Source organism: Haliotis asinina, chromosome 14 (genome assembly GCF_037392515.1).
Source record: "Haliotis asinina isolate JCU_RB_2024 chromosome 14, JCU_Hal_asi_v2, whole genome shotgun sequence".
NCBI lineage: Eukaryota > Metazoa > Mollusca > Gastropoda > Lepetellida > Haliotidae > Haliotis > Haliotis asinina.
In genome coordinates, this window is record NC_090293.1 from 2,453,937 (window position 1) to 2,480,831 (window position 26,895).

The window sequence follows — 26,895 nt, forward strand, 5'->3', positions numbered from 1 at the left end:
TGTTAGGCCGACCTTTATTAAGAGGGCAGTGTTTAGTGCTTGTTGATCATCTACGGTCCTGAGTTATTTGACTATGTATGTGGATCATCCCATAGAAAATATCCTTACTTTTGTCAGCTGAAGGGTATAACATCATTAGTCAAATGGACATGGCATTCAACCTCAGATATGAAGGTCTGTTGTTCAGACACTTAAACAGGACTGAGGATTATTTTTCCCACCACTTATTGTTAAATGATACAACCCAGTGGATCAACGAAACAATTTTCAGAGAGGATGGTTTGAGTCTTCAGTAGTAAGTGAAGTAATATTGTTTTAGTTTATGAATCAAGACATACATTTTTCTGAGACAGAAAGAACTGAACAATATGATTCTGGACATTGTAGGTGCTAATTTTGAGGCAAAATCAATTTATTCTATTTCATTCTACAAGATATGACTGAAAAGAACAACACTCCCTTCCAAAACAAGTGATACAAGCACCCCTCCTCAGAGGTGCATGTCAAGCAACTGTCTCCTTCTGTGTTTCAGAGTGGCCAGTATGCAGGATGCTGCAGAGAAAGAGAAATCACCAAAGATAATTCAAGACAACATTCGTAACCTTCGTAAATCCACAACAACAGGAAAGCTCTGGTTGATAGATAACGAGAGTGGGCTCCTTGATGCATATGATCTTCTGTACCACAGCGGCAGTAACGGTGAACACTTCCTCCAGTTCCACAAAGAGATGCTACAGACGATGTGTATCTTCCAGAAATCACTCGTGGATGCTCTGCACAAGCTCCACGGCAGCATCAGTCCCCATCAGGTCCTCGAACACTATGCCAGGACGTATGAACCTCTCATTGATGCTGTGCAGAAAGACGCCACCTATAACTTATTTAAGACAATGTTTTCAAAACGATTAAGTGAAGTTATTCAGTGGATCAAATTCTGTAAGGATTCTCACCAGAGATGACAAACATAAATCTTACTGACTGTTCTGGTGTATATTTTATTTCTTTTAACGTAAAAAGTCCCAAATTGTGATTGCCGCTTTGAAGATACGAATGTTGTACAGTGTCTAATGTGTGATTCTGTGACCTAAATATGATTAAGTTCAACCAGAAACTTAAATGTAATTAAGTTCATCCAGTGACTTGAATGTGGTTCCTTGAATCAAGTGACCAGAATATGAAAATTGACGGGGTCTGCAGACTGGAAAATGAGTCATTGAAGGTCATGAAATGGATTCCATGTTGACAATGAATTCCATGACAGTCACCTACATGACCTCCTCCAAAGCCCCCCTTAAAAACATGGTGTTCAGTGTCATGGCTCATGCTCAACTGGCGCCCACCCAAAACACACCTTAGTTTTAACCCTCATCCCTGTGCCATCAGCTTAGATTTGTTGTGCTCTCTGAACAGAATTCAAGCATTCAAATATTATGTGGAACCTTAACTGTCATTTTACAAATTTTTACAAAGTACATGTAAAAGAAAGAACACCAACTGATCGACCACCATCACTGTAATTGATGATTTGAAATAGTGTTCTCAAATATTTAGGGGTAGGGGCAGTGTATGAAATAAGCCCTGTCCAACCACTGGAGACAGGTTACATTACTCACAGACAGTCGAAATATAGACCAAGCCAGTCTGACAGTCTGTGCAAATTTTAGATGTTCCATACATTTGAGTGAATTCTTGGTGTCTGGTCTGGATAAATCCATTTTGGGCTGGTACCAGCGCTATTGTTATTTCATACATCAGTATAGGAAGCTCCCGCATAAGTCAATTGTTTCAACATCTATTGTCAAAAGAACATGACCATTTTGTATTAACCATGACAATAAGGAGTCATGGTGTTGTGCCACTACTGACAGATGTAAATGGGCAGGTGCATGCACCATATTTTCGTAGGACTTCATCACTTGAGTGTAATATGCACTCCTGATGTTTCTGATTCTAGATCCAGGTATGGACTTGAATGACATTTGCTGCTGACCTGCTGGTCTCAAAGACACCAGAAACGTGGAAAATCTGACATTCCCAAAGACATAATTTATTTTGTTTCATATCATCCTTCTGTAAATGTGGGCTGATGTGTCAGGAACTGCTTTGGACAGCTTCAAGAATGAGCCATGGTTCAGCTGGAAATGGGAGTTTGCCGTGTGTGACGTCATTGCTGAGCTCATGTGATTCTCCTTAGATGTGTTTCACTCGTTTCACCCGTTTCACCTACTGTTGCTAAATCTTTATTGATGAATACAGTTAAGGCCATATGACATATTTACAGACCCTCCGAGTTCTCCAATATTATTTACTTCCTCAGCACCTTCAAGCAATAGGTATTTTTCAAGATATTAAATATTACTGCAAGAGTCACGTTTCTTCCACAACTTTTCCTTTTCAAATTATGAAAATACAATCATTTACTTAATTTACCCAGGTAAGTACAACGGGTGCGCGAATTTTATTTTTGATCGGAAATCCATCGTGGCTGTATGAAGAAACAGAGTTTCTTGTCTGTATATTGTGAGTGTTATTGTAAATTATTTTCATGTGTCTCTGTTGTGTATTAAAACGATCCAAACCAATGCAGTGTTGCACGTTTCATTGGCATTCTTGTCACCCTTGATCATGATCTCTCAATAATTCCTACCTCAGTCCACCTTGGTGTAATGTCAACAGCGATCACACGCAGACCCGCCCATGTGAGGCAGAAGTGTAAGCACGTTCTGCACATGCAACAGTACAGCCGAGCAATGCCCATCGCGTCAATAGTGTCATCCTACAACTTATTATAATGGATAGACAGCTACACATATAAACTGGCGTAACACACACATACAGTCGATGAAACGTCATTTCTACAAGATTTTAATCTGACATATCCAAGATAAACTAATTAAGATTACCTTTCGACGGAGCAAATTCTCAAAACATTTTCCCTTTTATTCTTGATGTTTGTGAAAGACAAAACAAGTCTCGCTCAATGTTATTCTTCTGAAAGGCGGTGCCACACAGGTTCTAATTTTCACACAACACGTGTTTAAGCGCTTCCACGGAACACTATTTAGCTAAACTAGTCATTAAATTGTATTTTTAGAATCATTTGATTGTTTGATTGATTGGTTGTTGTTTAACGCTGCGCTCAGTAATATTGCAGCTATATGCATCATAGGGGCGGTATGTAAACAATTTCCTGACCAAACAATCCTGTGATGAACATCAGGCTCATCGGTCTCCGAAACAGGGATACGATGACATGTCAGTGAAGTCAACACATTGACCTTCACAGCTTGTTAGTCGCCTCTCATGGTAATCATGGGTGACTGAAGACCAAGTTTAAAGATAAATATGTTGAAGCTATGTTGTAGAATTGTACAAGGTATATTCAAGAATTGCCGGGGTGCATATGTAGGTGTCACAAGAAGCTATGATAAAATCTCCATTGTTAAACTTCAGCAACACATGTTGCAATGCTTTTCGCGTTAACCCAAGTAATGATCGTCACTATTTCTTTAATTTCGACCTTCTCCTTGGTATTTTTCCATGTATTTGATAATGGGAAAGTGATGTATGTGAACAAAGATAGTCACAGTAAATATAAATAACATTCCCCTCATTGTTACAAAACATACTTTAATGGTCTAAAACTCTGCGCTCATGCTTGGTGGAGATCAGACTACATAAACATCTGTATTGCACAAACATACGTACCACGACCGTATAGAGCAGTTGTGGACGGAACGCATCCTTGGTCTACTGGATAACGTATCTGCCTGCGTACGAAAATCAGTGGTTCGAATCCGTCCGTGTCATACAAAATAACATCAACACAAGGCTCTTCCGTTAGGGAATGTCATCAAAGCGTCGGGGTCAATTTCTTTTGTCTCAGTCAGGTATTCAGGTCGATTGGCGACTTGATTAAACAGTGGACCCAGGTTAAGAAGCAAACATAATTTCAATAATATGAGGGCACGTGCATATGAATAAATATATACTCAAACATCAACATTTTGATGGTATTTTACAGAATGTAACATAACTATTTCGGACATTTCGTTTATTTTCCTATAATATTACATTTCCTAATACAACCCGACATACGTGTTGGTTTCTACCACAAATCTTCAGAATAAACCCATGAATCTAATTATAAAACATGTACGAGGGTAAATCAAAATATCAAAATCTACGTAGGCTAACTAGCCTCGATGTCCAATATTTGAGAAGCGTCCATCTTATTTTGAAGGAATCTTTAACAACGCCATATTCCAAATTTCATATATGTTGATACTGTGACTAACGAGATATTAATCAGCGCAACACATTGGGGTGTAACATTTCTAACAAAACCCCAGAAAATTTAAAAATAGGTGTGTCAATTGGTACCTTTTGGATAATGGCTTGCTCTCAGAGAATATCATATAAAACATGTTCAGTGTAGTGCTGGGTGACTTCCTGTCAAAATCAAAAGTCACAGATTTGGGTGGCTTAATTAATATTTAGTCGAGGGCTGTTTTTAAGGACATCCTCATTTCGATCTTCCTAAAACATTAAGTCCAGATATTCAAGCGGGTACTGATTGTAAACAATATATTGTGAGCTGACATTTGTGTGACTGTACAGAGTATAGTTTCAACCCTTGGCATCATGTGTGAATAAGTGAAAACATTACAATCAGTTATGCTTTCATGGTTACGTCATCTGAAAGGGGATGGGTAGTGTCTCCAAAACAAGCTCTTTCAGGCAAGACGAAGAGGGGAGTCACTTTAATAAGTGATTGTAATTTCACAGAGCTGTTTTTTTTTATGGATTTCAATACCTAGGTGTGATTCTAAGGGACCTCTATCAATCTCAAACACACAAGATATCTCTTGCGTGTTTTATTTCCTGCAGTTTGTGATGCATTTGTAGGCCGATCATTCGATATTTTGGGAACTGGCTTAGTCCAAGACAGAATAACATTTTATTGGGTTTTATATATTCAAAAACCGCCCCCTTACGAGCTGCAGGATATTGTGAAGAATGAATTGTCAGTGACAAGATCATTCCTTTCTGATCATATCCTTTAATGACCTTTTAGCCTGATCTGCTGTTTTATCACTGGCAATGTTTAGGGTTTGAAAAGAGAGATGAACTAGCCCTCTAAAATTGAAAGCTATCTTTCTTTTGTTTAAACTTTCACATTAATTTATGCAAACAATTATCTCATTGCTTGGTGAAACGACCACGAATATGTTTTTAAAATTATAGCTTCGTTACTCTAAAAACCACAAGAAGATGAAATATTCTATAAAGTAAAACTGTTAAAAGCCAAAGATTCGTTCCAAGAATTACCCTGAAATATCATCCGCGGAGAGAACAAATAGATATACTTGATTGACGAACCATTTGTAGGAGACTGTGACAGTGACTGATCTTCACTAGTCTATGAACATGTAAAAAACTACAGTTACAAAGAAAATACATTGTTCTGAGCCTGCCACAGTAGGTGCACTTGTTTATGTCTTTCCGGTGTGCAGCCTTGATGGCACCGAGCGTGAATAAAACAAGTATATTTTAGCAGGGATACTCTACAACAAAATAGGCTCCCTGATTTTAGTCACTTTACAAACCAACTGCACAGAACCGGCCGGGAAATATACTACCGACAGAAAAATAAGGGAACGAAGAAATTGAATGTAGATGACTTTAACTGTGACAGGGTCCGTTATCGTGGCGTATCTCCCAAACGCAACATCCAATGACAATGGAATTTCGCATAATGCATGCCCAGCACGTGCTACACGTGCATACAGAAGTTAACTCCTGTAAATGTACTGGAGAAGTCGCAATCACTAATGCAATAGAGATTGACACTTACTGACAGAAATGCCTCCGAGGCAGTATCTCGGAGAATTGTGGGGATGATAGAGGGGGGGACATCATTATGTGAAGTTGCCCGGCAGATGGGTAAATCAAAAAGTGTAATTTCACGCCTGTGGGATAAGTACCGTCAAACGGGTGGGGTTGCAACGAGACCTGGGCGTGGTAGACCAAAATCAACGACACCACGACAGGATCGTCTCATTATGCTAATTGCTCTACGCGATAGGTTTAAATCGGCCCCTGCCATCAATAGAGAATTCCGCACACTTACTGGAAGACGCATTTCAACCTCAACCGTTAAAAACCGACTCTATCAAGCTCGTCTGAAAGCAAGACGGCCTTTTAAGGGTGTCACCCTTTCAGCTCACCATAAGCGCCAAAGATTGGCATTGGCTAGGCAGCATCAGGGACGGGCTATGCGCCACTGGCGTTACACCATGTTCTCTGATGAGTCAAGGTTTTACCTACGATTCACAGATGGCAGAAAACGTTGTTGGCGTCGGAGCGGGGAGCGATATGCCAGAGCAGCAATTCTTGACCATGATCGATATGGAGGTGTTAGTGTCATGGTGTGGGGTGGGATTACACATGGCAGACGATCAGATTTGGTCATCATTAACGGAGCCATGACTGGTCAGCGATACGTTGACCAAATATTGCGCCCTGTTGTGGCTCCATTGGCTAGAGTTATCGGCCGAAATTTTGTATTCCAAGATGATAATGCCAGACCACATCGGGCCCGAATTGTCTCCGCTTATCTCCGACAAGAAGGTATCCAGACATTGGACTGGCCCTCTAAGTCCCCAGACCTGTCCCCAATTGAACACCTCTGGGACGTTCTGCCAACCTGGCCCAGCTTGGTGCAGCTCTCCAAGAGGAATGGCGGGTAATACCACGGGCAACCATCCGGAAATTGATTAACAGCATGCCATCAAGGTGCCCTGAATGTGTTGCCAAACATGGTGGACACACCAGATATTGAACTTGACGCTTAAAATTGATTTAGTGGATATTTAAAGCAGTTTCAAATTCGCTATTATTTCATTAGTTCCCTTATTTCTTGTCGGTAGTATATATACTCTGCAGCAAATATTTCAGCCGTTAAAATGCGTGTCCTAGTTTTGCAGCATCTGTTTCCATTCTGTCGTTGCAGCATCGAAAACATTAGTTTTATGCTTTGTCTTTTTGCAATTTCAGTCGGACCATTTGAGAGAAGGGTGAATGCATTTGTAACGAGATGTGAAATTTCAGATCCGACTGGATGATAGGTTCTCTGACACATTGCAAAGACGTCAGAATGCTTGTTCGCATTTCAGTTTACAATATAATTCAACATATAACCTAACACGCCTTTTCAAGTACAACGTTCATGGAAATACAGAAACAAGTTGGGATGTTCCGATTGTTTTGCCAATTTGCCGAACTGTGAAACCGGAAGTCGTCTGACGGACACCGAGGGTAAAGTTCAAGTGGTGCCAAGAATTGTTCACGCTATGTTAGATGACAACTTCGACTTATGAACACTAACTACAATAATCGGCTCATGCTGCAGGTTTGTCCTGTTATCTTCAATAACGAACAAGTAATGAAAATATTGTAGACGGGGTTTCAGATCTACGCTTCAATTTCAAGTGACATTAACACTCATTAGTGTTGTTATTGTTGTAGGAAGCGTTTTGGTATGCAGGCATTAAATAAGTTTGATTTATAGTTTGAATGAGCAAGTACACGAGAGTAAGTTTATAAGTATTTTGAAAAGTATAAATCATGATTCTAAACCAAAAATATATCGACGTTTGGACCGGTCCCTCCCCGTCCTAGCAAAGTTCTAACCCATCGTGGAAAGACAACATTGTTGTTTGAAACAAAGTTCCATGAAAATTCTCATGGAAAGTGAAAGTGGTAGTAGTCTTTTGTCTAGATTAGTCAGATAATGTACGAAAAATTTTGATTAGTTTTACATGCTTGCTGCCTTTGAAATACCTTCTACACCCCCACCCCAACCCCCTCCATCATGTGACTAGAAAGCCACCTAGAATACCTAGTACACTCCATCTGTGACAAAACATACCCTATGAATCGTAACGGTTGTAGACAATATCTGTATGAGGAGGGTCTTTAATCAGATAAACGTTTTTGATAATAACTGTCTATCGGTGTACCTAATTCCAGAAAATATGACAAAATCAGGTTTCAGGTTTTTTAATCGATTCAAGAATTACAACTGAATAGAGGTAGGGGCGTCTTTAACTTATCTCTTCTCCAGAGGCAGTTCATCCTGTGCCAACAGATGCTCGTTGTTGCTGTCTGAGTTCTTTTCGTTTGAACAATGTCATCAACTTTTCTGGCCTTTCTTCGGACATTCGCTGAAAGAAACACCAGTGTTGTGAACAATCTTCCGTTTAATTTTATCACTGATGTCATTTGTTCAAATACAGACATCATATGTGATCTTCAAACAGTGTTATTATTACATGATGAAAAGCAGGAATTTGTCTACAAGTACATTGTCCTACTTTAGAACTGATAACTCTTACAGTATCTCATAACTGAAATCATTGAATAGGAATGTTTACAAAGTCTTTTGAAATGTAGGAGGTACGTCCTAAAAGCATCAATGTTATTACATACAGCATTTTATGTCCATTTGATTTACGTCCCTGGTTTGTCAGTTATTAACAAATTATTATAAACCACAGTGCTTTGTAACAATGGATTGCTGATGACATGTTGCCGGTCCATTCAGTGTTAAGCTGTTCATTAATATTCGAGCCATATAAGCATGTTGGAGTTGTCGCCCTCAGAGAGTGCTTTGAGAAAACCCTTAGCATCCCGCTGCCTTGAGGAGTAGACTGACCATCTGTGTTAGTGGTTGTCCACTGATGGGGACTTCAGCAAACCATGCATCAGCTAACTGGTAGTGGAGATTTCTCAAGCACAGACTGCTACACGAACCCTTGTTTCGCCTTGAATAAGGCATGTGCATAATAAATAGATGAATCCAAAACAAACAGTATTATCAGTAATATTAGGAGAATATTATAGTAATCACTTTCTACATGTAACCTAAACAAATCAAATGGACTATTTACCATAGATACATATATCCTTAAAAGCCTTGAAAATAATTGTACTGTTTAATTACACTTTTGTGAAATATAACATTATCATTTACTGAGCCAAATCTCATCTGCAGCATATAACAGGGAACTGCATGATGATGCTTACCACCTTAAATCAGCTACCTACCTAAGGGATATATTGATATGACACAGTTCCACTAGACATCATTCTAGGCGGAGTTTGTTTTCTTTGACAGTGGCTGTTTTTCATCCGTATTTTCTATGCTGAATCCCCACTCTAATTTCCTCCTGTTGTCGAAGTTAATCATCATTTCACTGATGTGCGCACTCTCCCTGTCTCTGCATACTCTGTGCTTGTGCCCTGCACGAACCATTTGGCTATAAAACAAACTTTCATCAGGATCCGTCTTCCTTTTTGCAAACAGCCAACAAGTTCAACTGAATTCTACGTAAGCCATGTACAGAACACTTCTTCATTTTTATATGAAAAAGCTGTTGATTAGTTGACCCCATGCAGCAGGCCACTTACGTGTGCGTTGCGCTTTAATGATGCATTCGAGGAAGACTTTCTAAGTCAAAGCGCACTACGAAAGCACTAATATACAGTGAAGATTAGTTGATTTTGTTTTAAGTTGAAGAAAGTCCTCAATCCATCAATTAGTTTCACTCATGAAGCCTCATAAGCGAAACTAATAGACAGATTTCGGACTTTCTCCTACATGTATAGCCATGCCCCATTTATCCGAATCTCAGATATCCGGAAAACTCGCCTTCCGAATGGAAATTCCTTAAAACGAATTCACAACGTTTTAAAATTACTCACTTATCCGGAAATCCGGTTTTCGTAACCGTATGGTCATTTTCACATACAAAACACCAATTTATGTACATTGTCTCGTATATCCGGATGGTTGAGCACTGTATGTTTACACACACGAGGGCTTCGCATGCCGAACATGAAAGAAGTCGGCAGTCTTTGAAGCGTGAGAAGATAAGTACCTCTGAGTAGCAAGGTGACACTGACCTAATTCTGAGGCGTGTCAATTTGTAGGTCACTATAATTACTGATGAAGTTACCAGTGGAATCTTTGAATGACACAGACATCCTCTAAGCAGTATGTTTGGATAGTGAGACTGATGATGATGACGAAGTTGAGCAGGTGCCACCTCCCCCACCCGTGTCTCACAAGGAAGCTCGTGTTTGAGACATTGTAATTTGGATGCACTGATGTTTATTTATGTGTAAATGATTGTGTCTGATACCTACTATGTTCGTTTCTTTGTATGTTTCTTTGTACATATGGCCTGTGATTCAGATATCTGAAAATTCGCTTATCTGGAGGATTTCACTAAAAACACAAGTGTTTGGATAAATGGGGCACAACTGCAGAACTATTTGTAGGCATCAGTGTGTTTAGTAATCAACAAATATTACAGTGGCATAAAGCAGACAGTACTCTCTGCATTCCTCATTGCCTGGCTAGCCACTCAGGACGGGAACATTATTATGAGTAGATGCAATTTTTTTGGGCAGAGAATTTAACTTTTTGAGCACTTCTCCATGGTATTTAATAGGCTACAATAAATCGACGGTTCATGGTGTTTTTGATTTTGTGTGAAATATCTTCCGGTCATGCCATCACACTAAAATATCAGAGCTCAGCCCAGCAAATTAGATAATCAACTTACCATTCTGAATTTCAGAATATGCTGGTTTTGACCATGGTTTTATTGCTAATGAGCAGAGCATAAATAATTTGAATGTAATCTCCTGTTCTTGGTTGTAAACAACGCTGCAGAACACTGGAACCAAAGGCACTGTAACATTAAAACCTTCCAGAAATGATATCAGGAGAAACATTATTATGAGTAGATGCAAATCTTTTGGGCATACAGTGTAACGTTTAGAGGGCTTCTCCCATGGTATTTAATAGGCTAGGATATTGATGGTTCTGGGTGTTTATAATGTTGTGTGAAATATTTTCCGATCATGACATAACACTAAAACAACAGAGCTCAGCACAGCAAAGCAGATAATGACTCAGTTTATACAGGTTTTTATTGTATCTTGACAAATGGAGGATGGTGGCAAGGAGGATAAGGCAGCATAAAAGGGGATGTGGCCAAAGCAAGCCTTTTCATTGGTCAGCGCTTGCTATCGTCCTCCATCTGTGTCAAGATCCTTTAGTTGAGAGTCAGATAGGCTTTCAACCGACTTGTAGAAATAGCAATAAAGGACTGGTAGGTATCATGATTTGTAATATATAGGCCAGTCACCAGTGATTATGTTTAGATGAAGATTTAATCAGGGACATGCAATGGTGGTGCAAAGCAGGCGGTTGGGTTACACTGAAGTGTCCTGCCTTGTCCAGATATATCGTACTGTGAAGCGTTTTAAGTCAGGGGTCATCTCAAAATTGTAATATTTTAAAAAATAATCTTTAATCCTCACAATGGCATGAGGGCCTGTGGACTATGCATTCTTGTAGAAAGAGGCGACTAACAAGAACAGGTGGTCAGACTTGATGACTGAACCTAACTTGGTTGATAGATGTCATTTGTTTCCCACTATGCAGATTGATGCTCATGCTGTTTGTCACTGGAAATGTCTGGTCCACTCTTGATCATTTACAGCAGCTCCCATTTAGCTGGAATATTGCTGGGTGCTGTGTAAAACTAAACTCACTCACACACTTGAAATAGAAAATCAATTTTTGACTCATACTGCAAGCATTCTGCCAGTGCTAATACTTGTTAGTGGAGGAACTCTCAGTTCATTGGACTTTCGATCTTAAACACTTTCCCTTTGGAAAATATCCTCTGACCATAATTTATGTGTACTTGTATGTGGAGCTGCCTTCTTGTGAACATCTAAGACCAAAACATGACAAGATGTTTACTAAACCACAGTACAGTCTTGTGTCTGTGCCTGTGTCTCTGTGCTATAGCACATTTGTGCAAACAGGGCTTGAAATATCTATCTCCCCTCAAATTAACAGAATTGAAAAGCTTTAACATTTATGACTGTGAGTCCCTGTTTACAGGTTGTGATGTTCTAAGGTGCCTAATACAGAAGACCTATGGATATGGACTAATTTGATCTTCCAAAGTGAATGTGCGATTGATAAAGACATTTTTGTTTATCAAGACCTAATGAAAACATCCACTTCATAAAATTGTTTGGTGATTGTCAATAGAAATCACAGAAATTCATCCCTGTAGTGTAATGCAGTCTTATGGTCAGCTTAAGGAAAATGTGTGAAAATGCATAAATGTAACACTATTAATAACCATGTTGTCATGTTGTGACTGATGACTTCACCAACAACACTGAGGACCAACCACGTTGATGTAGGTAATAGTTTACATCTGTTTTATGTTCACAGGGATAGATTCCACAGCAAACAGATGGACTCTTGATGTAATTGTGTAGACATGGCAGGTAAGCAGAACCAGATACAGCTTTTCGAGAAAGGTGTTGTGCATGAGAGATTATGAAAGAGGGACTGTTACTTTTCATTTTCACTTGTTTTAATGGCCATGTAGTAAACTTTCAGGACAAAAAGGCGAGGGGATGTGTGCACCACTGCAACCTTTCTCTGGATCTGCATATGGTAAGGTTACTCACCAAGGCCTCATTAAATTAGGTTTCAAGGTTGAAAGACATACTACAACGCAGAAGGAAGGTTTTCCTCTCAGTTGTAATAAATGTGCTGATCACTTGACAAAGTTGGATCACATTGACTTAGCACCTTCTATTACAACACTGTTCCCCTAATAGAAGGTATCTTGAGGACTGGAAGAAGTTAGATATTTCTTGCTTGGTTTCAGTCAATGCCACTATGAACTGCAAGTATTGAAACAAGCTTTCAAACACCTGTATGATCCTGTACATGGACAACAGCTAATAATAATAGATGTTAAAAACCTGACTTCTCTAACCTCATGTCTTCTAAATTTCAGAAATAAGATCTGACATTGATGTGGTTCTGGAGTGTGTGAAATGTCAGCTAAAAAGCCCATCTGCTCTTCATCAGTCACTTATAACCTTGTCAAGTCTCTTTTCGTCAGGTAGATAAACTGAGTTACAGTTCAGGGATGGAAATTCAGTATTTTAAAGTATGCCTCATGGGCACTGTTATGATAATTGAAGTGTGCCATTTAAATTTCAGGTACGCCATAAAGTCATGGCCTATTAAACTGTACTTCAAAACAGTACATGACTTGAAGTGAATGTAAAAGTTGTAATTGTATTGTATTATACACTAATAAATCATGAGAAATAAAACAATGCCAGGTATGTTTTTCAAACTTTGAAAACTTTGTTTATCAAACTTTGAAAAGACACCTATAAGTTGCTGGCTGTCTGACCTGTACACTTTATCATTAGACATTTTTCATAATGTCATTATAAATCATGAAAGATAATAATGGTGAATTCACTAAATACTTTAATGCACTTTAGCAAGCAAATCAAGTGTGCCATAAGCGCATCCAGGTAAGAATGTAACCATGGCATTTCAAACTAAGCTGTGCCATTAGTACTATGACACTAATAATTTCGATTCCTGCATTTGAATCTCTGAACATCGTTTTATATTGAACATTGCACACTTCCTCACTAGTAAGTGGGGTACACTGAAAAGAATAGAAGAGTGCTTAACCAATCAGAAAACAACATTTATGTGTGAGGTAAGGTAATAGTGTATGAACAGATAATCAATTGCTGAACAGTCTTCAGAGAAGACTTTGAAAATATGCTGTGGATTCTGTAAATAACAACCATGATTGCCACTTTACCCTTTAATTTGTGTGCAAATGATATGTTATGTAGTGGCGCAAATTTCAGCATGCTTGACATTCATTTTGTTGGAACCACTATATTTTAAGTGCCTCTTGTTACATTATGTACTGAAATGTATTTCTAGATTCATGTATTTTGTGATCTGAAAATGCTGTGGTACTTGACTCATTTTATCAAACTAACCTAATTTTTCAGATGAAGCTAGGGACTATGTCCGAGAAAGTGGAGGCCTGCTCTATCTATACAGCCTACTACAGACAACTGACTTCCCAAACATCAAGATAGCTGCTCTGTTCTGTCTAGCCTCTGCCACAGAAAAAAACGGTATGATGACTTGAGCATTAAGCAATAATAACAAATTTCTATTTTACTAGGGGGCACAGATGCACTGCAAATTACAAAGTGTTGTGTTACATTTGTACCAGAATCCATTTATGGTACCAGCTATTTCACACTGATTGATTATTGACCCTATGCTAGTAAATTTGGCTTGTGGGTTTTGCCAGAGTGATAAAGGTTTACTATCTGCATCATGTTAATATTTCTTTCCACATGAAGATTTTCTTCCACCATTGTCTGTAAACATGGTGTAATGCCTTTGATGCACAGCCTGTCTCTTGTGTTATCAAGCCAACTCTGGTAAGTTGTTAGGCTCACACCCTTAACAAGATGCCTGGCTGTCAGGCTGGCTGCATTGAGTCGGTTTTAAAAGGCAGATATTGAAAATCACCTTTGTTGATGTGCACATTACTATATTGACAACAGGATCAGATTTCTTCTATTTTAGGATCTTATTTTAAGTAAGTACTAAGTGGAATTTATGTAAAGCAACAATCTTGTCTTGGTGTTTTTGTTTTCAGTCCAACCATGCCCAAATCTCAGGAACTTCACCTGTTTAAATGGTAGTCATCACACAGTCAGGGAAATACAGTTCTGATTTGGCAAAGCATTCATTGTCATAATAATTAGATACTTTGGAAAGACCTTAATGAAAACTGATTTTGTGTAACATTCCTGACTTTAAATGACATGACACAGAACTGTCATATATTTTCAGATCTAAAAATAGTTCCCTTTTATTGTAGCTCCTGGTTAGGCCTTGGTTACCTCTTCTGTCACTATTGCAGCAGATCAGAGCCCCCACGTACTGTCCTTTAACTTCGAATTCTCTGCTTCTGTTTCAGTGTTTTCCCAGACACTTCTGACACAGCATGGTGTGTTTAGTATCATCCATGGCAGTCTACACGGTGTAACATCCACAGACAAACTCCGACAAGCTGCCGTCTTCCTACTGCTGTGTCTTGTCGCTAACAATGGTATGTCTTGTTTTTTAATCAGATCAGGTGTTACCTATCATTAGACATTTTCCTCAGTGTATGTACAGTTTGTGGTGTTTTATCAAATAGAGGGGAATTTTGGATTTCATAAGTTTCAAATATCCTTAGGCTAGAGAAAATATGCATGCACACCTGCCCAAATATTGGAACTTAAGGAATCAAGATGTCTAATCTTTTTCATTCACTAAATGCTTTTGCAAGTCATTATAACTAATCTGCTTTGTTTGTGTTCAAAATGCACAACATTTCATCTTTGTATGTAATTTTCATGCTAATTTATTTGAAAATTCCCAAAGCATAATAACATCTTATCTTACCAGTTTCCTTTGTTGCCATTTGAGCTTGCCAGCATCTCTTCAGAGATCTTTTATACACAGCTTAAGTCTTCCTCAGTGAATAATACGTGTAATTCCTGTCTCGCTTGTACTAACATTCAGTGCTTGGGCCTGCACATTATAGTGCAAATTAAGATGAGTTGGCTTTATCTTCGAAAAACATTTAAAACTGAGTAAGCATTCTGAAATGTTTTGCTGATTGGTTAGACTAGTGATTCTTCAAAGGCATTTAAAAGTTGGCATAGTAATACAGGACAAATTTTATTGATAACAACTTCTTGGGTTTATTTTCACGACGTTTCGGGGCTTGTCCTAGCCCCCACATCAGGTTGAGCTAAACTGAACAGTAAGGCTAACTGTTGACACTGCAGTTTTAGAAACTTTTCAGTACACAGTGGAGACTGACAAAATAATGGCATACATATGTACCCACAGTTGTACTCGGAAAGGTGACAGGAGAACCTGTGTTGCAGGTCAGTCCCAGAATGAGGCGAGGGACTCTGGTTGTCTGGCAGACCTTATGGGAATGTTCAGGTAGAGCAGTTTAACACGTACTGTAGTCTAGCTAGTAAATTTAAGAGCATAATTAACCCTCAGTTCAAAAGAGAATATGGGTTCTTCAACATATATACCCCTTACTCTTTACACCAGGCTTGAGGCTAGCAACAACAACTGTTCCATTCTGGGACCTAGTTCAGTTGAGATTTATGAACCTGCTCCTGCACATTTGTTGTTGTTGTAGTTTCATTTAGAAAGGTTTAGATATTTTCTGCCAAATGTCAAGGTGAGCAGGAATATATATCAGCATAGCATGAACCTGTTTATAAGGGAACAGAGCTGTCTAGACAATGCAAGGATTTCTTTTTACTGTTGTAGAGGATCATTGCAATACACATGATAAAATATTTTTGTCACATCGAAAACAATATGGGAATGATTATGAATCTACATGTAAAACTATCCAGGAAATTTTGAAAGCTTGTTAGGTAAGGCATGTACTTCTATTTCTTGTTTCAAGTAAAATTGAATTTTATCAATTTCAGACATGTATTGGAATGTGTCTGTAAAGCTCATTTTGGCTAAATGAAACATGCAAAAGTACAAACTATTGTTTGAACATTACATGTTATGGGTATGTCTACGTGAAGTAAGTACTTGTCATAAAGTTTCCAATTGGTGTCTAATCAACCCTTATTTGTCCACATAGAAACAGTCCTTACAGACAGTCAGTACCTCTGAAGCTCATGATCTTATCACTTATCCATTTGTGATGTGTCAGTTATCTTGCTTTCTTAGGCTGCACATAATCAAACTGGTCAGTCAAGACGATACACACATATTCCAATTTCACTTTACAGTAATGTTTTATTTTACAGTAATGTGCAGCCAGGGTTTGTTTGAGGCACCTTGCAGTTTTTATATTATGTGCAACATACAATGTCCTCAAGTCAATTTCTGGTTTGGTTGTACTGCTAGACACATATTAGATGATCCTGCTCACAAAACGCATTTGTGACAACAGAGGCGGTACAATGAATTGGGCGAGTACACTTGGCTGCTACAGGTACCTTGACGATTATGCACGTTCAATACATGCTAACCGTGACATGAAATCAACACCGCTACTGATTAAAACCTGTCTCGCTACTGTGTAACACCTGTCTCGTTACTGTTTTACACCTGTCTCATTACTGTTAAACAGATTTCAGTTGTGGTAAATAATGTCCAAGTTAGGATAACATGGGCAAATAGTTCATTCTCATGCAAGGGAGATAGCATACAATGTTATCAACCAAAGCAGATTCTCTTTTACAAAGTAGCCGTGCTACTGGACTCTCAACGGCAACTTTAAAGCGCATTAAGGCTGAAGGTGGTAGGAGTGCGAGTGGACCTACATTTATCAGTCCCACCAAGTTGCACAAACCCAAAACTTGCACTTACAAACTTGATGATTTCGACTGGTGTGCAGTCCGTCAATTTGTACAAAGTTTATATGGCGTGAAAAAACAACTACCCACTCTGGATACAATGTGTGATATGGCAAAGTGCCAGTTGAACTACAAGGGTTCAAGGAAAGTTTTCGAAAAAATCTCAAAGACATGGGGTTTAGGTGGTGAAAAACGCAGTCAAACCCTAAACTTTTAATGGAACGTAAAGACATTATTTCCAAACACTCATCTTTATCGATGAAACATGGTTGCATGTACACCACATTGTCCCAAAGTGTTGGCAACTTGAGGGTGAAGTTGTAATAAAAGGGGTTCAACCTCCGTCTGGCACAGGACCTTGGCTTATTGTGGTTCATGGAGGGGGTGAAAACGGTTTTGTTCCAAATGCTTTGCTTGTTTTTGATTCCAAACTCAAATCAGCAGTGTATCATGACGAGATGAACTTTGATAATTTTTCCATATGGCTCCAGGAAAAGTTGATCCCAAACCTTCCACTGAACTCAGTCATCGTTATGGATAATGCACCATATCATAGCAAGCAAGTGGACAAATGTCCGACAACCGCCAACAGAAAAGATGACATAAAAGCGTGGCTACAAAGGCACAATATCTCATTTGATGAGAAAATGCTTAAAGCCCAACTATTGTTTCTTTCAAAATCCGACAAATCGGGCCATGTGTACAGAGTAGACACGATGTTGAAGCAACATGGTCATGATGTACTACGTCTCCCTCCATACCACTCAGAACTAAACCCGATTGAATTAATGTGGGCAAATGTGAAAAATTATGTCGCTTCACAAAACTTGCAGTTCACAAAAAGTTCCTTAAGAGTTGCCATAAATGAAAGGATGTCTGCAATCCGTGCAAAAGAATGGTCGGAATGTTGTAAACGTGTTAAAACAATTGATGGTTACTGGCAACGCGAAATCGCAGTAGAAAGGGAAATTGACAGACCAGTGATTGACTTAGGACTTGCAAGTGATTCAGACACCGAGACTGATTCAGAGAGTGATAATTAAAGCATAAATCAGTCAGTCCGCCTAATTTTCCAGCATTATTGTGTCTTGTGTAATAATTGACATATACTATATCAGGTTTTTACTGTTCCCATACTTTGTCATGAAAAATGAGTAATCTTTGGTGAGTTGTCTGTATTTTATATTTTTTCAGTCACTTATAAATCTACTGAGTATGGTACTGAGTGATCCCCAAACCGACAAATTTGTGTACAAAGATATTTCTCACTGACTTATCAATGTCTAAAGGTATTTTCAGTTTTCTGTACACAATTTTGGTGACCATAATAAAAATATGACAGAAATTTGGAAATGTTGTTTGAATACTAACCATTTCTCTGGAACTGTATATAAATTTCCAAGACCTGTATTCCTGGTCGATCACCAGCGGAAATATGGACGAAAATCAGCCATACAGAGAAATAGAAACAAAATTATGGGATAAAAATATTTCCCCCTTGCTACTCTGATTTAGCCACCACCATTCAGTAACAGATAACTTTTCACATATTAAAAAGTTAAATAGTAAACACAATTAACTATATGTAGTTATTATCTATTTAATATTTAGCAGACGAAAAGTCAACTTTACCCATTAAAACAACACCGCATATTGCTTCGAATGATAAGACTGCAATTTCAGGCATAAGATACTGATATTCCACGCTAACCTTTAGTTAAGACAAAGACAAATAGATGATTGGGGCATTGACAAGCATTTTAGATATTGAACAATTTTGTTTAAAAAAACCCAGGAAAATGTCATTTGCTTCGTGAAATGGATCGGTGGTCCTAAACATATTTGCTCAGAATATTGTGTTGATTCAATTCGTTAGGATTGTACCTGTTCCCAAATCGAGTGTGCTATAACAATTCATGCTTGAAACGCACGGGAAAAATGAACTTCTCGATATTTATCAGACAACCTGTCTTCCTCTTGTTTCAAGTGGATCGTTCTGTGGGGTGTTCCCAAGTATGCAGATTGGGGTAATTTCTCAGGTCGTGGATCATCTTATATGTGTTTACCAGTAGAAGAACTGGAACATGGAACTGGAACTTGAAGATACCTTTCATCTCCTGTCTCTAGAACCATCTCAAAGGTTAAGAATCATGATCATGCCTTGATGAAATGCATGGTCATAATCACTCAAGCATGGACATCATATTTTCTGTGATGTTCCAGGAAGTTGGTGACCAGTGGCAACAACGTCATCAGCAAGGCTAGGCAGTTTGGTCTGGTCACCAGTGCCCTCAGTGTCTGCATCAACAACCCACAGAATGGTGAGTTTTCTTCAGTGTGATTATAATGCAACACTGAATCCAGTCATTTCATCATGAATTAACTATCAGCTTGCACATGAAAGAGGACAGCCATTCAGGAATACAATTTAGTATCATTTGGCTTATCTCTTTCTGATGTGAAGAAATACCTGGGTACATGTATAATTCTTGTTAGTTTGATCATTTTCTTCACTTTCACTAATTTTCAGTAACTAAGAATCACTTTAGTTAAATATGTTACTAATTTTCTTCCTTTGGCAAGACCAGTTTCATTTTCTTTTTTCGGATTTCTGTCCTCAGAAAACCTAAAGGCAGGAGGGGGAAAAAATGAAAATCACCAGTCAACGTAGTATTCCTTTTAAATACTGGAAGTACAGTAAAATATTTTTATAACGAACTACAAGGAACCACTGAAATTCGTTCGCTTTTATCCGTAGTTCGCTATTCACGAAAATTCCATTGAAAGAACAATAAAACACACTGTATACAGTACAACACATTCGTACTTAATTTAATTATGCATTCATTCATTCATATTACTTTCTTTTCCCTACAAAGTCAGTAATCTTACTCTGTGCACATATGGCCAACTGCAAGTCGGCAAGCGAATCGAAAGAAGACATGTCAGTTGACTTTTGTGACACAAGAAAGTTCTTAAAGTTTGTAACGCCATATTGGCTTCTGTGAATGAAGGTTGGGCCTGGTCTGTTTCATCAATGTTCGTGTTGTCATCATCACATTCCGAATCCACATGAGATATTCCATCGCGCTGATCAGAAATGGCCTTAACAATGTCGTCAGGTACGACACGGGCCTGTCGAGGATTTCAAAGTGAGCATCACTAACTGGCAGTGACACTGACTGAGTTCGCTCAGTTTGTTATTCACACCGTTCATTAGTGTGAACTGGGACTCGCGGGGATTGCAAATCAGTTCGCTATAGCCATTAGTACGATATAGAGAATTCGTTATTCACGACTTTTTCATGTGATAATATACAGAGGTTAATTCGGGACTTTTAAAACAGTTTGCTATAGCCGTCAGTTTGTTATATCCATGTTTGTTATGAAAGTATTCTACTGTATTTTATTTCCTTTTTTTTTCGGATTTCTGTCCTCAGAAAACCTAAAGGCAGGAGGGAAAAAAATATGAAAGTATCCGGTCAACGTAATATTCCTTTTAAATACTGGAAGTATTTTACTGTTTTCAATTTATGAAGTGTGTATGGGGCAAAAGACACACTCTGGAAAACGTTTTCTTGTAAGTTTACGTTTTTGGCCAATATGAACATTAAAATGTTTTTAAAAAGTAAACCTTTTTTAGTTTCTTATTCTTAAAAACTACGACACTGGATATGTAAAACAAGAAATAAAATTGGTCTGGCCTCCTAATAAAATGTGGCTAGTCTTTTTTTAAATGAAAGGCATGATGATCAAGGATCATGTAATGTCATGGCAATACAATTATATAAGGCATGATGTTTTTCATGGATGTGTCTTTTTGTGAAGTTTTGCATTGTGTTTGCCATATGATCCTTGTTCCTTTTAAATTAAACCATATTTTTAGTATTACATGAGTTGTAAGTTATTTTTTCTGATAAATTGCTCCACCCACTACAAACAGAGGAAAACCAGCGCTTGTGCTCAACCCTGCTGCCACACATCTTCAGTCTCATGATGCGAGTCTCAGAGCCCCAGACCCTCTGTCCTGTGCTGTCCTTGGTGGGAGTCATGGTGGCCAACAATGGTATGAATGGATGCAAATTTGTATGTTTGTTGGAACACTTAAATCAAAACACAAACATTATGCAACTCGAACCCTGTACATGTGAAAATTAGCAAAGTGGAAATGCATGCTGAATTATGTTTAAATTTAAGAAGTCAGTACAACTTTGCATGGGGATCTGTTGGATGTTGTTATTTATTAAGGATCTGTGAATGATAGGAGGAATGCAGAAACTGTCCAATGAGCTCACCACACATAGTCTGCAAATAAAACCCGAATAAGGCCAAGATTGGAATTTGTCAAAAGATCACTGGCCCAGTTCCTGTGGACTTGTACAAAATATTTTGACATTACAATGGCATTTTATCTTGAGATAGTAACACCTATTGCACTATCTTTGATTTGTAATACCCATATAGCCATATATATTCATATCATAAATATGTTTGTGATTAAATATGTTTGTTATTTGTTTGATTCTTGCAACCCTTTGGGTGCATACATTGATTTTAGATATACACATGCTACAATCAAAGGCAAGCATCACGTAAAAGTACATGTAGTACACAGTATTAAGCAAGTATATGGTTTGAGACACAACATATTTTCATAGTCCCAGTGTGTTACTTTTGAATTGAGGGTTTTTTCCAGTACTTTTGTTCTGGAGGATTTCTCTGGCATAATCTGTCATTCATGATGTCCAAGACATGCTTGATGGCTTTGAGATCTTGACTCTGGCTTGCTACCTGACTCATTATGTAAGAAATGTCTCAGCCAGATGAGGCCTAACCTTGTTGTCTGTGAAGATCTGCCTTGTGTGCATGGCATTGAGTATGATCATCAAATGTGTCACAACAACCCTGTCCAGGATGTCAGTGATGTATGCTTATACATTTAGATTGTATGAGATGACTAACATCTCTTGCAATATCTCTCTAGCATTAAAGCATTGTTCCACATACTACTAACTTTAAGGGGTTGTCAGTTAAGAAAGGCCCCATATTTACTTATCAACACAAATTGAGCAGCACTGTTGTGATGTGTCAGTGTAAAAATTTTGATAAATATGGCCAAAAAAGAAGGAAGAAATCGAAAGTTACGTACATAAACATTGCTCACTCAAAACATTGCGTTTGCATTATAGGTGCATGTGCACTCCAAAAATCTGTTGCTGTTTGTTTGTAGTATTTGAATATGTAGGTGTTTTTGCCTTACAGTTTTTAACCAGGACCGAGTGAAGAAGTGTGGGGGCCTAGACACAATGGCGTCCCTGCTGTGTAACCTGACCAACAGGAGTGGGGAAGAAGACTGCCTCACTTTAGCGGTGCAGGTGGTCGGTGCCCTAGATTCATGTCTCACAGAAAATGGTAAAGTTTGGACAGAAATAATGCAAACTGATTATTTTCTTGTCAAGGAATATTAGAAAGCATATACTTTAATTTAGTTTGCTACAGTTATATTCTGTGAGGTTAAAGATTATGTTGGGTGTCCATTCCCCCACACGACTATAAGTAGTTCTAATTGACAGCACACATTTTCATATCTTCATCAGTTGTTACTTGTTAGAATGATATAATCCCCTCTTCGTGCATGTGACATGTGATTGTGTAAAGTATTTTTAAATTGAGTTAAATTGGTCATTTAATATCCAGAAAACAGTTTATAACAACATGGCAGACATAACAGTCACTTGCTACATCTTTTAGTTGAAACAAACTACAGAATTATTTATGATTAGTAGTCACTTTGATTATGTTGTAAAAAGTTTACAGTAGTGAGGTTACTTTCAGTGCAGTGAATCTTACAGGCAGCCCAATATTTTTAGCTGTTCATTCATTAATAAGGCATCTAATATGTCACTTTTGGATTGAAAGGAAGGCTACATATTATTATATTTTATTTTTTTTATGTAATTTTCTGAATAAAATTGATATTTTATGCTTATCCTTACACATGCTTAATTGCTTATCTCCTCTTCCCTGGCGAAGGTAGTGGAATACCTGAAATCCCTTGAAGTTCCCTTCTAAAAGAAGCAGACGTAAAATACACTCACCCTCTGAGTAAAAGCCGGGTGTTAGACTTTGTGCCTGTATTACTTCTACTGCTCCCTTCTGTAACGATGGGAGCTGGAACTCTTGTGACCGGAGGTGTAGCCATCTTGAAGCATCTTCATGACGTGATCGCTGTTGAGAATTCCCCAATTCTTCCAGCAGAGTTAAAGATGTCTACCCACTTAAAATGGTTGTACGGGAACGGCTGGGGATGGAAGACTCCAGTTGTTCCGAACCTGATCTTCAATGTTAACCGCCTCATCCGTCCTTGGACAAATGGCCTGATGTCCTCTATCTTCTAAGATCTGTTGAGGGGGCGTTACTGATGATCTTATATGATTCGTCTACATCTCGTGCTCTGATAAAGGGCTCCATATGGTGAAGAGGAAAACGACGAACGTTGAAAGATGGCATATGTTGCTGCTGAAACTTGGTTGCTGACTTCTATGCCGCAGATAAATGTCTCAGGAAATGATAACGTGTCCATGTCCTCATTTTTCATTTCATGAGTATTGGCATTGTTGGAGTCCTTGGATGGCGAGACTAAGTCCAGACCATTGCTGTCTCATGGCGTAACTTCAGACTCTGAGAAGATCTTCTGCGTTGAAGAGTAGACCTGTGAGTGCACTCACCCAAGCGAGTGTCCTCACTCACGCAAGCACAGTCACTCTCGTGAGTGTTAGTGCACTCATCCGTGTGGGTGCACTCACTCGACGAGTACGTGGGTGGATCTCTCTGGACTACGAAGGGATGACAAAGATGACGGTGACGATCTCCTTGATCGGGTGCATGCATATGATTGCTCTTCATCCTCAGGAGTGAGTGTAGATGTAGTGGAGTGCTGACACGGAGCAGCAGTGGACGTAGTTGAAGACTGTAGTCTCCGCTCTTCTTCAAAACGATGCTCCATCAAGCTCATCATGTGCGTGGTGAACTGCTGCATGAAGATGCCGGTGTCGAAAGGCTGAGTTGTATGTAGTGACGTCTGACTCATAGAGTTGTCTGATGCGATGACCAATGCTGCTGACGGAGTCTGCGTAGTCTGACGACCCTTGCAGGGACTCAGGAATGGTGATGATGCAGTCAGAGCCGATCTTGTATGCTCGTTGTGTTGAATTAGCGGTAGCTCATCATAGATATGTTGATCCTGTAGAGGGATGATCTCGTCGCCGAAGGACTTCTTCATTGTCGAAGTATGTTGATTCAGCGACGTCGTTGTTGAAGACGACTTTGTCTTTGACGACAATGACCTAGACTTCTTAGGCTGCGATGACCCCATCTCAGTTGAAGTTCTTTTCTGTGGTCAAGGGGACGACTCGCTGGAACCAAGACATAGCCCCGGAGACACACCTGACTGTTCACTAGAATGATGAATTTCAGCAGTTAATGACCAATGGTTACCCAAGGCTAAGTCAGCAGATTTAGACATGACTGATGAAAGCCGACATTTCCTGTCCCTCGCACGTCTACAAACAGAACGAACATATAAAGTAAATTGTGAATCATGCAAATTCCTTCAAAAATCACAGTGAACAGTGGAAGAACAGATTGGCATACATGCCTGACAAACTAAGTGCGAGTCAAGCGCTGACAGCAGTAATCTACACTGCAAGCATGATTTACATGCTATATAAACACAAAATTATCACAAATTCAACAAATTATGATGGGTATGCATAAGCCAAATGCCGCATACGACATAAATTTAGCTAAAAGACCGAAATAATTCAAAGACTTATCGCTGTATTCAAGAAGCCAGGTGCCTTGAGCCGACCTCATCAGGCAATGAAGAGAGAGTGACAGGCATGGTTGGTCATGTGACTGTTTTGGCGGGAAAAGGGAGGCTCCCAGAGGGTGAGTGTATTTTACATCTGCTTCTTTTAGAAGGGAACTTCAAGGGATTTCAGGTATTCCACTACCTTCGCCAGGGAGGAGGAGATAAACAAATAAGCATGAGTCAGGATAAGGAAAAATTATTATTATTAAAGCAAAGGCCATGTTATATAAGTATTGTTCGGAAACAAATTACAGACTGTACAGCATATGGAATTTAAAGCATGAGGAGGACATACACAGTTAAGGAAAGGAGAGTTAGGAAAAGAGAGTTAGGAAGGATAACAGAGTGCAGAATAGGAAAACTCACCATATTAAATTGTTGGTTTAATCATTTTGAAATAGACAGAACCAGGTTTTTTTTTCAAACCTGGGTGATATTCACCGAAAATATTTTTTTACAGATGATAGTGATGTTTTATGGAATAGAAAAGTTGATCGAAATTCCGCAGGAGCATATCTTGTTTTATTGATGTATTGCTTGTAAATGATAAAAATGTGGTTTACTAATACACTTGCCTCAGGATCCCTCAGTAAAAACTTTGTAATATCAATGTTGAGACGAGGGTCAGTCTTCAAATTATACCAGTTTGCTAACTGAAAGATTAAATGTTTAGTTTTCTCACATTAAAAGAATAAGTGCTCGAGTGTTTCTATTTCTCTGCCACGAAGGTCGAAGTACGAAGGTCATCTTGATTAATTCCTATTCTACAAAGAAATGACTTCGTTTAGACTATTCTGTGCGTTATTCTAAATTGAAAATTCCTAGCAAGGCTACATATTAACATGAAAAATCAAGAACATTCTCACCAGAATGGGTGTTATTTATCCCACTGTATGCACCATAGTCCTTGTGAAGATTAGTACTGAAACTAGAATGTGTGACTGTTTGTTAATGAATAATGTATAGGTAATTCTGTCAATATGAATGTAAGAAAATATTACCTTTGCTTGTGACAGAGGTTAACATCAATAGGCTAAGGGAAGTGTGTGGGTTTGGCCCTCTCTTTTCCCTCCTCACACCCGGGCTCCTGAGTCAGCAGGAACAGTTGCAGGTGGTGGTGACACTCTCTCATGTCCTGCAAGACAATACAGGTATGTGACCCTCTTGCATGTGCTGTTAGACAACTACCGTAGGTGATGCTGCCTTGTGTGCTTCTTGAGAACAAAGATGACCATCTCATGGGTACTGCAAGGTGACTTGGTGGTTTGACTTTCTGCTACAGTGCTGAAGACTGATGTTGGGCAACTGCCCTTTTATAGAACCACAGGCAAAGTGTAGCGCAAAATGGGTTGCGCAGCAGAACGAAACTGACCAGTCTTTGTATATGCGAGCTGGTCAGTTTCATTCTGCTGCGCAACCCATTTTGCGCTACACTTTGCCTGTGATAGAACGGAAACTACTTTAACCCACGACATGACATTGTTAAGGGTCTGCCTGCGATTTCATAACACTAACAGTGAGTAAGTGAGTTTAGTTTTACGCCGCACTCAGCAATATTCCAGCTATATGTCAATGGTCTGTAAATAATCGAGTATGGACCAGACAATCCAGTGATCAACAACATGAGCATTGATCTGCGCAGTTGGGAACCGATGACACAAGTCAACCAAGTC

At 38.9% G+C, this 26,895-nt stretch overlaps 2 protein-coding genes across 6 annotated transcripts in view; both read left to right on the forward strand.

Annotated features, from left to right (window-relative positions):
• The window catches only part of LOC137261894 (four-jointed box protein 1-like), a 62,856-nt gene extending 60,274 nt beyond the window's left edge, over positions 1-2,582 (forward strand). For all 5 annotated transcript variants that reach the window (XM_067799697.1, XM_067799700.1, XM_067799698.1 and 2 more), the window contains one exon: positions 533-2,582. In XM_067799697.1, coding sequence (XP_067655798.1) covers positions 533-959 — 427 coding nt within the window. In that variant the 3' untranslated portion in view covers positions 960-2,582. The remainder of the gene's footprint in view (positions 1-532) is intronic.
• Positions 2,583-12,380: 9,798 nt separating this feature from the next.
• LOC137261999 (telomere repeats-binding bouquet formation protein 1-like) lies at positions 12,381-24,059 on the forward strand. Its single transcript, XM_067799801.1, has 8 exons — positions 12,381-12,387; positions 13,945-14,073; positions 14,934-15,065; positions 15,895-15,955; positions 19,573-19,670; positions 21,293-21,415; positions 22,612-22,761; positions 24,028-24,059. Exons 1-8 carry the CDS (start codon positions 12,381-12,383, stop codon positions 24,057-24,059), a joined length of 732 nt encoding a protein of 243 aa, XP_067655902.1.
• The last annotated feature ends 2,836 nt before the right edge of the window (positions 24,060-26,895 follow it).